Source organism: Papaver somniferum, chromosome 6 (genome assembly GCF_003573695.1).
Source record: "Papaver somniferum cultivar HN1 chromosome 6, ASM357369v1, whole genome shotgun sequence".
Classification (NCBI taxonomy): domain Eukaryota; kingdom Viridiplantae; phylum Streptophyta; class Magnoliopsida; order Ranunculales; family Papaveraceae; genus Papaver; species Papaver somniferum.
Window position 1 is genome coordinate 101,904,830 of NC_039363.1, and position 11,844 is coordinate 101,916,673.

General features: G+C 36.7%; 1 protein-coding gene across 4 annotated transcripts; it reads right to left on the reverse strand.

Annotated features, from left to right (window-relative positions):
- Positions 1-7,377: 7,377 nt before the first annotated feature.
- LOC113285977 lies at positions 7,378-9,424 on the reverse strand. 4 transcript variants are annotated; one of them, XM_026534709.1, is made up of 4 exons: positions 9,278-9,424; positions 9,076-9,194; positions 8,751-8,784; positions 7,378-7,631 (listed from the first exon to the last, which is right to left on the reverse strand). In XM_026534709.1, exons 1-3 carry the CDS (start codon positions 9,412-9,414, stop codon positions 8,765-8,767), a joined length of 276 nt encoding a protein of 91 aa, XP_026390494.1. In that variant the 5' UTR covers positions 9,415-9,424; the 3' UTR covers positions 7,378-7,631; positions 8,751-8,764. The 4 variants fall into 4 exon arrangements, with proteins under 4 accessions (XP_026390494.1, XP_026390496.1, XP_026390495.1 ...); XM_026534711.1 differs by having other exon boundaries at positions 7,378-7,622; positions 8,722-8,784; XM_026534710.1 differs by having other exon boundaries at positions 8,722-8,784.
- Positions 9,425-11,844: the final 2,420 nt, after the last annotated feature.

The window sequence follows — 11,844 nt, forward strand, 5'->3', positions numbered from 1 at the left end:
GAAAACGAGTGCAAGTGCTAAAGTGAGACCACTTTATGTAGTCAATTAAAAACTCACTAACTATAACGAGTAAGAAACCAAATCACATGGCCATCTAATGGTAAATTCGATCAGACAAAAATATCTTTGAATGTGATGGTTACTCTTGTGTTACTCTCCAGTACCAACCTAATAAATCCATAGGCCTTGTGCCTTGCAGGCAGGAAGAGAAACCATAGCAAAACTGATAATAAAATCTTTTCCATGTTCAGATTTGTTATAAGAGGTGGGAGGCCATGTCCTCTCCGTAATTATCAAGGTTGCTACAGAAATTATCATCATGATGTGCCAATTCTGTAAAATTTGGTAAGCTCATGTAGCAGCCTTGGTGATTTTTCGAGCGATGAATTAGTTTATACGCTTGGAAAGAGAGTCATCATACATATACAGGTAACCTGAGTTGGAAATTCGTCAAAAAAAAAAAAAAAACAACAACAATCAGTTGTTCGGAGAGACGTTTCAAAACATTCCAAAGGGAAGGAAGCACACTGAATGCACTTCCCTATCTGTGGGTAGAGAGACACTCGGACACGTATGAGCAAATATAGCTAGTCGGTGATGCATTTTTCAAAATTAAGATATTTCTATCTACCTAAGTAAATTAAGCCATCTATCCGTTCATTCAGTTGAAAAAACAACAACATTAATATGATTTAGTACTTATCCTCAACTAATAGTACCTTAAATTTTGATATGTCAAGCAACAATAATCAAATGATTATTTGCAGTTTGCATGTGTCGTAGATCCTTAAAACCCCAACATCTGTTAACCTCTTCTAATACTAAATTGACAATGGGATGATTAATAAAGAGGAGAAGGTTATTGAAGTTTGTACACACAAAAGTACTACGGGGAGGAGTAAAATGAATGGATAACCTCTTCATTTTTCTATATTAGTTGTACTATTTTTTGATTAGTATAATAAATAAATATCTTGTGATTAGTTATGCGTGTCTGTCATTTGTTGCCTGTTGGCTGTCTGAGTTATCTTCCTAAACTAAGCTATGGTCTCTCATGTCAATACTTAATTAATGTTGGACTTGGATAAGATGATAAACTCTCTCAGATTTGTCACATGATCAGCATGTGACTACTCTCAGCCAGGTGAGTCATAAATTTTGTGACGTTTTTATGTTTGAAAGTCTCTCGCCTGTAAGTAATTAAGTCGACAAAAACACAAGACAGCTATGGTGCCCATACTTTGTCAACTTAGTCGTCCGTGATTAGGGCTGAACATGGTGTCGGTTAATCGTTGGAAACCGACCGAACCAGACCAATAAACAAGAAACCGAACCAAACTATTTAGATTTGGATTGGTTTGGTAAAAAACGTTGAAAAACCGACATTACTGATTTGGTTTTGGTTTGATCTGAAAATCGAACCAAAAATCATTGGGGAACCGATAAATATAGACCGTTGATTAAAATCAGATAGATTTAATCTACCACGTCTAGAACACACTTTTAAACCTAAATTCTAAACCTACGCTACACATTTTCTTTCTCTTCTTCTCCTCTTCGTAAACAGTCTCCAGAAGCAAAAACCCTCGCCATTTTCTACACCAGTCCACCACCATTTCCGGCCATAATGAAACCACCACCCTAGTCCAATCTTCTCTTCGTATTTCTTCTTATTCTTCTTCTTCTTCTCAATCTTCATTTTTCTTCTTCTTCTCAATCTTCTCAGTTGTCAGATGTACTGAAATTCTCAAACTTAGAAACATCTTCTCACTTGTCACATAACCAAATCGATTATCTAAGTCGACTGTTTTCATCATTTCAAGGTACTTCAACTCGATGATGATGATAATTTTGCTTATTTAAGCTTATAATTTATAATATTAAAAACTAGGGTTTACTAAAATTGATTTTGCAGGTTCCCTTTGATTCAATCATGGAGGATTCACAATCAACACCTGTTAGTTCCTATTTCTCAACTAGTTTGGGTTTGATTCTGGTTTTGATAATTAGTTTGTGAAATTTGGATTATCAATTTTGTTATATAACAACTAATCATAATAATAGAGCAGCATTAACATAACAATGAACATAATATTAATAACAGTGAGCAAAACTTCTGTAGTTTGGTTTTTTGTTTGCCAAATTGCCTTAGGCCTATGTAACTTCTCTTGAGTAGATTTGTTGTGTTTATTTATTACAACACTAGCCTTGGGTTTCTTAGTGACCCTTCTTGTTTTGTTTTGCAACTGTGCTTGTGATAGTGAATAGTGATGTATATAAATTATATGGTCTGCCAAATGGTACTGGCACTTAGTGAGTTATGTATTGCAATTTACTTCTATTATGTATGTCTTTATATCATCAGTTCAACTTTACAGTAGTATATTTTCTATTGGGTTAAGCTATATTGGTTTGTTGATTGGCATTTTGTTAGTGACTCAGCTTTTATGCAATGGAAGATTGTGATGTATAGGATTAGTGACTTATATATACATGGTAAGAACTTAGAACAGATTGGTGCAGGTCAAAATGCTTCACCGTTGATTTTTTAATGAAACACTTCTCTTAGTTCTCCTCTTTAACTTCTTTTTAGAAGCAAAGCGCATCATCCTGTTGATAAGTGAACTAAGACAAGTTTCTGCCTTGCTTATATTCAGGCTTCCATTAACTCAAATGCATTGTTGCCACCGCTACATCCTCCTCCAAGATCTTCTAACGCCTCTACAGAAGTTAGTTCAGTTGTAAAAGTACCAACTACAGGTGAAGCTCCATCTGCACCAGCTGCCAATGTTTCCGATGCTGGTACCATCACTGGCACTGCACCAGCTTCTAAGAAGCGGAAGAAAACTTCATGGGTATGGGATCACGTTGATCTGGACCCTCCTCCTTCGATAATGGTAACTTGCAAGAAATGTAAACAGAGAATGAAAGCTGACTCTTCTACACATGGGACCGGCTCCTTGAATAACCATTTAAGAAAGTGTCTGAATCTTATTCCTAAGGATTCTGGTCAGTCGACTCTTTCTTTTGAACCTGCTAGGCTGGGAGAAGATGAAAAGTTAGTTGCTGTAACTTTTTGTCAGGATTCGTGTAGAAAAGCATTGATTATATTCATCATAGTGGATGAGAAGCCTTTTAGAATAGTTGAGGGGGAAGGTTTCCGAGAATTTTGCAGGGTACTTGAGAGTAGATTCAAGATACCATCTTGTATCACTGTACGGAGAGATGTTATGGAACTGTTTGAGTACGAGAAGGAGAGATTGAAAAATTATTTCAAGGTTAATAAAGTCAGAGTTTGCCTCATCACTGACACATGGAGCTCACTTCAGAAGTTGGGATATATGGTTATTACAGCACATTGGATAGATGCTAACTGGAAGTTGCACAAGAAGATCATTAGTTTCATCCAAATTGTAGGTCATAGCGGTGAGATTATTGGTAGGATGATAGGAACATGCTTGTTAGATTAGGAGATCGAAAATGTGTTTACTATAACTTTAGATAACGTTTTTTCCAACGATGTAGTTATAACATATCTGCAAAACCAAGTGCTCAGAAAGAATTCAGATTTAGTGAAAGGTTTCTTACAAGTGAGATGCGCTGCTCACGTCCTTTCCCTTGTTGTAAAGCATGGAATGAAGGAGTATGACATCTCAATTAAGAGAATAAGGGCAGCAGTGAAGTATTGTATGGGTTCTCCTGCAAGATTGAAAAAATTTATGGATTGTGTCGCTTACGAGAAGATTGAATGCAAGAAGGGTTTGGTCCTAGATGTAGACACCCGTTGGAATTCGACATTTATTATGTTAGACTCAGCTGAGAAGTATCAACCAGATTTTGAGAGGTTAGAGTATGAGGACAAGGCATTCAAGAAGAAGTTCTGTTTTGTTGAAAGTCAAATTCCTTTAGTTTCTTCTACTTCTAGTACTTCCACCGTTGATAACCAACCTGACTGGGATGTGGATGAAAACCAAGATGCAGACTTAAGTTCTGATGAAGAAGTTATTGCTACTGCAAAGAGAGAAAAGAAACGCAAGAGAACAAGTTCTGATAAGGCCCCATCAGCACCTCCTTTGCACGCGCCATACCCATCAGATTGGTCGTATGCTAGAGCCTTCGTGAATTTTTTGAAGGTATTTTTTGATTTTAATGTCAAGTTCTCCGCTTCTACTCATGTTACTGCACACAAATTCTTGTTTCATGTGAGTGTTATTCATCGAACTTTAAACACATGGGCAAATCACAAAGATACATTTCTTTCTAGCATGGATCTTAAAATGCAAAGTAAATATAACGAGTATTGGGGACGCTATGAAAAGATGAACAATCTTATGTTTATTGTTGTATTATTGAATCCACAAGATAAAGAATTAGGATTGAAGTTTCTTCTTGGCCAGTTAGGAATTGGTGGTGGTTATTTGAGAACAGAACTAATGGATCTTGTAATGAGGGACTTTAAGGCTCTTTTTGAAGAATACTGGGATGTCCAAATGAGTGCTGGAAACTCAACAGTTGTAACAGATAGTAGTGGTGGTAATACTGTTGGCGCTGAACCAGATGATGAAGGAGATTGTGCTGCAGCCACCCTTATGGCAGAGAGAGCAAGAGAAGAAGAGGAAAGTTTTGATGATGAAGGAAAAAATGAGCTGGAGACTTATTTGAGAGAGAAACGAGAACCGCGGAAAGGGAAAGTTTCTTTTGATATCTTAGGTTGGTGGAAGACGAAATCGACTAGGTATCCTACTTTGGCACTAATCGCAAGAGATATATTGGCTATACCCATCTCTTCAGTGGCATCCGAATCTGCCTTTAGCACTGGGAGGCGTATTCTCGATCCATATCGAAGTTCTTTACTTCCCACAACAGTTGAGGCATTGATTTGTGCTCAAAATTGGTTGAAGACGCCGATTGATCTTGATATTTCTTCCTTGGGACCAGAAGAGGAAGTTAGTTCAGGTATTATTTCATTTGTTAATTTGTTTGTAGAATTTTTGGACACTCACTGTATACTACTGATCGTGCATTTTTTTTATTGCAGAATTTTTGGACTCTCTCTCTAAATCCATGTTCGTAAACATAACAGATGATGATGTTGAGGACTAAGGAGTACCAAGGTAATTCATGATAAGTAGAAATATACCTGAATTAGATTTTGTGGATGTTAGTTGATTAATGCAGTTGATTATAATGATGTTAGTTGATTAATAGAATTATAATGATTGATGTTAGTTGATTAATGCAGTCAGCAACCCTAGAAAGTTGAAGCTATCAGTTGATTTTGTGGATGCATGGAAAGTGTCGATGTTGTTTAGCTGCTATGGAGACTGTGGATGCTTAGGTAGAACCGGCTTAGTTTACTTTTTTTTATATAAGTTTTGGTGAAACTGAAAGAAGATGTAATCTTTATCTTTTGAATTGTGTTTAAAAATGTTATGAATTTGGATTGTGTATGGAACGTGAATGTAGGTAGGTTTGAAAATCTTTGAACTATGTTTTTCTTTTTTAGATTTGAACTCAGTTTCCTGAAACTGACATAGCAGCCGATTAACCGATATCCAAAAGGAATTAACCGAAACCGGGTAGAATCATTAAGAAACCGAACCAATAGTTAATGGATTGGTTTGGTTTACATTCTTAGAAACCGATAGTATTGGTTTCGGTTTTGGTTTGGCTGGAAACCGAGTCGAAACCGACCATGAACAGCCCTATCCGTGATTGTGATGTGGATCAGTTTTTCTTAAACTTTGAAAATTAGTATTAGTAATATTTTTAACAACAAACAACAGGCTTCCTTGAAGAAAAGTGGTACATCACATATGAAAACATGATACATCTGTTTTTCTGGTAAATCAGGATGGGCTTCCTTCATTCTTTTTCCTTCAGCTTTGATAAGGGAGTAAACTAAGCAAGACTTGATAAGAAAAGAACTAGGATGGCGCGTGATCAGTTAGAGAAACATTGAGAGACCAAAGGTTTTCTTTTCTCCTCAAAATGCCTTTCAATTTTACCAAATGCATAGGAAGCCAGGTTGGTCTAACTGTCAATACTTTAATATTGGCAGCCACAACACAAACCGATACAGCATAGGCCACACTTAGGACTGCACAACGGGTAGGGTGGGTAGGATATGGTCTATACCCGCCACCCTATCCGTTTACTGGCGGTTAAGAAAAATTTTACCCGCCACCCTACCCGCCATTAAACGGGTAAGATCCTACCCAACCCATTCTCTGGCGGGTCGGGTAGGGTAGGGTGACGGGTATAACCGTTTTTTTTTTGTTTGATTATCCATAAAAACATGAAAACTCGCCATTTTTCTCAAAATACCGAAAAACATCTGTGTAAAACAATAATATATATATGTAAGTACATAATCTGCTAGTAAATCAATCGAATAGTTCGCAGATTTTTATCATCTTGTGTTATATAGTTTTACCTGAAGAGACATTGCGTCCACGTAGCCTTAAAAGCCTAAATGCCATGGCAGTATCATCCAGATCAGGAACTTCCGAGTTGCGTGCTCAACCAATGCCATTTTCAGTCCAATAACGGTCATGATGATCCAATGAAACTTTTGATTACTATTACGTGCTACCGAAACCGGCTTAATTAACCTCATACAGTCTATTATTAAAACTAACTAGGATAAATAGGCGGGTAGGATAATTTCGAGCTTTACCCGTCATCCTATCCATCTAACGGCGGTTAAGAAAATCTTTATCCGTTACCCTACCCGCCAAATAGCGGGTAGGATAGGATACGGTTAAAACACTGACGGGTAGGGTAAGATTGGCGGATATGGATAGGGTATGTGCACCCCTAGCCACACTCCTGTGTATGCTAAGTTGGTTCCTCTGTGCTTCTACCATGCGTGCATGGATGATTTATAAATGGGCTTAACCGGGCTACAAGATTTCGGAGAACAAAAAGAAGAGCCCAGTATAGAACCAAACAAGCTATCTCTCGTCTTCTTCTCTTTTGTTTTGGCTGATTATTCTTCAAGAGTGCGGTCGATTCTTGCTTGCTGTTACTCTCCAGTCAATAAAGAACAGGGTAATATCATACACTGAAAAGAAACTTGAAAGAATGGTCCAATGGGGGATATCTTAAGAGATGATGTTAAACAGGAGAGCGTGGAAATCCACAATCCACCTACTGGGACCGTAACACAAGAAAAGTGGGTTGCATTTCTAGCCTACCCCAACGTGTTCGGGACTGAGGCTTAGTTGTTGAAAGATCATACAACATACAAATATACTCCATTTACGCCCTGTTCTAAGAAGAAACATGCCTATATTATGGATTTATTTCAGAGTCTGAATTGGCTGTGCTTCCTGGGAAACATCTTGCCTTTTCTCGTCAAGTACAGATGATCAAGTGGAAGCTTAGTAGTACCATTAATCATAACGGAACAGGCTTTCAAGTTTATTATTATCAATACAATGAAAATTTCCAAGTTATATGCTCTCAATACTCTTAGCAGAGAAGATACAAAATCCATATACCACAAGGCATGACTTACACCAAATAGAAGTACACAAGTTGTGGCTAACAGAAAAACAAATCAAACAAATGCTTTCGGTTCAGAGTTGTGACAGCCTTCAAACTTTGTCACCGAGGAACTGCAAAATCTAAGGAGAGCATGAAGAATATCAGTAGCTGGAAAGTTGTGGCCAACAGGACCCTAATCCGATTTACAACAGATCTGGTGAACTAATGATAAATGACCCCAGAAAATAACAAAGAACAAGCAAAAAAAGCATGAGACAATGTAACAGGCAATACAAACAATATAAATGGATTTGACAAAGTCTAGCTAAGCACGCATTCAATTGCCATTATCTGTTTTCAAATAGAACTGAATGTGATCTGGATTAAGAAAAAAACACAGCGTTCAACTTGTTTGCTAGATAAATGTGCCGTTAAGAAAAAGCCTCCACTAGTTAAATATTGACTTGTAACCCTCCAGGAAGACACTGCCTAGACTAATATTTGCTAAAAGCATGCCCGGTTAATCATGCTAAACCAAAAAGAAATTCTAGCTATGCTGGTAAACAAGGATGCTTGAGATAATTTGTGCTCTCTAATTCATGTGGTTCTTCCACATTGAGTCACATTCGGGCTAATCCTAAGAACACAGTTGGGAAAGACTACAACGCAAATCCCTAAGAAAATAACAGTTAAATGACATGGTATCCTTCTTTCATACACTTACATAGAGTATAGTCAGATATCCTATCATTTGGCCATGGATTACCTAAACATATTCACAAACCTACTGGAGCTCTATTTGGCATGTAAGCCATTGAACAGACTGCATAAAGAACAGGGAACATTGGGCAAAACATGATACATAGTTTCAGAAGCTGCACTTAGCAGCATCCACATCTCCTAATAGGCTAATACCCATCCTTTCTAAGCCGGGTGACACTGAATCGAGATAATCCAAGACACATTATCATTAGATCATTTCAAATGTCTGTACCTCATCAGTCACCACTAACAGCTCATTTAACAAGATTATCCCCAGCTAAGACTCTATACCACAATGACCTACAAACACTACCATGACCTTAGTATTTAGCGACAAACAAATATCAAGTCATCGTAGTTTAGAACAAATGATAGAATTCTGAACTTGGAACAAGAACAGTAATGGCATAAAAGAGTATTATGAAGACTGCATCCACAACAATCATTGAATTTCCATTCAGTGCGTACAATGTAGCCTTGTTTTACTTTTAACGCACCATGGGTCCCTTCGTCACAATGGTAATGAAAGCCCTATACGATTCAGTAGAAACATAGGTCAGAGACTAATATGATTGCACATTCTAAATTCTAATACATAACAAGCAGTATCACAAACTCATTTCAACAACCAAAGTGAGAAATCCAGCAACGATTTTTCCACTGTTCTCACATAATCTAGGCAAGTAAATGCAAAACTTGGGAAAAATCTGAAAGTTTATTTTCTTCATCTCATGATTTCCATTTGTTTAGTTATCCTTACTAATTGGCATCATTTAAAATCCAAATAAAATTACAGAGGAAGATAAAGATAGGTGGGAGTACCTTGGGACATCCAACTCCAGCAACTAGAGTCAACAGCAATACTTGATTTGAGACGAGAATTAGCAATTGCACTGTGAAGAGGCATCATTGATTCCACACTTGCCAGGGCCACTGCAAATCTGAAGAAAAACAAAAAAGGAATGAACAAACATGCCTAAGAATTTCTGGAAGCAAAATTGATTATAAAAAGTAGAGGTTTTACCTAGAAGTGTGAGGAAGAGAGCTTGTTGTTGGAAGAGGGAACGGAGAAGAGAAAGGTTTTGAATTTAGGTTTTGGTTCCGTAACGCAGCCATGGATCTCATCCCTGACCTCGCAGCTGATCTACAGAACGAAGCCATTTTTTCTTTCTTTCCTGTAAGTGAGAAGTAATGAGACACTTATAAACCCTATATATAAGGCTATAACACCACATGTCTCGAGTACTTCGGTTGAGTCAACACGGAGATCATATACCGACTCAAACCGGCTCGCTCGAGGGGAGATTTTTTTACTCCCATCTGTGGGATGTGGTTATGGGATGTCCTAGTGGTTAGAAGAATACCTAACTGCCCTTTTACAATTGGTAGTTAAAAAAATTGGTTTTAGCAACCGACTATTATTATCACAATCGGTAAATAATAAACATCACAAAACTACCAATTGTTAAAGTAGAGAAACTCGAATTTTTATAATTTTGCTAAATTTGTATTTGGGGATACTATCACAGTCGATAGAAAATGAACATCACGAAACTATCGATTGTGAAAATAGAGAAATTTTAATTTCATTAGTTTTGAAAAAATGAATTGGGGGCTACTACCACATTCGGTAGATAATGAGATGGTAAATAAACTACCGATTGTAGATTACCTACATACCCTTTGACTAATAAAACTAACCAAAACATAATTTCGTTTCCTTTCGATTCAACTCTTCTTCTCCTCTTCTCCTCCGATTGCAAAGAGGAATTTTCTTTTTCTCGTTCAACTCCACTTCAATACATCGTTAATCGTCGAATCAAATCATCGTCAATTATTCTCTATAAGATGACTAATAATAATAAACCCCATAGAGCTGGAGTGAAAAACGTATATCGTGGTATTGATCCCAAAATTGGAGAAAAATCAAAGTTCAAAAAAATTGTCTCTGAAAATGACGGAGAAAGCGAAGAACACGAAGAAGATGAAGTCTCTGATGTAGGTGGTTCTGATAGCCAAACTCTCAAACAACTTCAGGTGACCCAAATTAGGTAAGATTCTACCATCTTTTTGGTTCCTATTGCTTCAATTCGACGAATCCTTGATTTTTATTTTTAGGGTTTTCGGTTATTACCCAGAATCGGTAGTTTAATCATTTTTTTAACTCCTGAATATGGTCGTGTTCTCCGTTCCTCAAGAACATTGGCCATATTCGAGTGATAAATTTATAGGTTTTCTATCGATTATAGAACGTTGTTTCTTACTGAACCCTAAATTGGTTATAATTGGAAGTTAAATGTTCTTTTGACTTCTGAATCTATATTATAAGGAAGAAGGATGTCTGTCTATGGGTCAATTAAGGCCATTTATTTCGGCCATCCTACGGCAACGATTCATTGTTGGATGTTTGACTCAAAGTCAAATGTGACCATTGATTTTATGCATCTTATTAATTTGGACGTTAGAGATTATGCCAAGGCCCAAGCAAAACTAACCTTAATTTATTTAGCGGCCACTTGACCTAAATATGGTTTAGCGGTCAGGGATCATTATCGGAATCTTTGATTTCATATAAGCCACCACCGTCTTCTTCTTTATCAAAAAGAAAGAAAAAAAAAACATCTCCTTTCCTGCTCCGTGTCTTCTCCTTCTATTCACATCCAGGGATATTTATAATATGAATTATCGAAAAGAATTCAATTAAGAAATTATGAAATAGGTGTTTCTACATGAGGTGAATTTTCATCAGCGATATTGGGTATTATATAATATGTGTAATCCTTAGTTGTTGGCATCATGATCAGCCTACGAAAATTTAATTCGAACTAATATATGTTCTCTTTTTACTCATGGAGATCTTTCTTTGTGGTTGGATTAGTTTAGTTTGTTAGAAAGGTAAGATTAAGGGAGGTTCTTGGTGGGATGAAGAGATTAATGTAAAACTAAGGGTTAGCCAGTGTAGATTTGAAGTTAATGATTCATGTTTCTTTTTTGTTTCTTTGATACGTGTTTCTTTGCAAGCTATAGTGTATACTGCATAATAATTTATTGTGAAAGAAGGGATCCGTTTGATCTTAATTTGTTGTTAATTTATTGCTTGGGAATAGTACATGTATGTTTGTTGTGTATTTCTATTTTTCTGTATGCACTTGAGAGATAAGATTTAGTTCTGAACTTAATGAATTGGGTTTTGCAGTTCTAAATGATTGAAATGTGGAGAATATTTTTGGTTGGAGAAGTCCACGGATGACGACGACGAAGATTAGAGGAAATTCAACCCTTCTAACAAGTTTACTCATTGGATACGCAATATATTTGTGTTCGGAGCTTAAAACTATAAGAAGTTTTGTAGGTACGTCTTTATAGATTATCAGTCCTACTTCAGAACCTAATCACCGGATTGTTTTGTGTTTACATCCTTATTTCCTCTCAATGAAAGGGAAAATAACTTAATAGGGAATTAAACTAAGTTATTTTCCTCTCAGTGAAATTGCTCTGATATAGGTGTGTAACGAGTTGAAATTAAGAAAATTATCATTGAGTTGACATTAAGAAGAAGTGTAGATCTTGAAACCCATTTATCTTAAACAA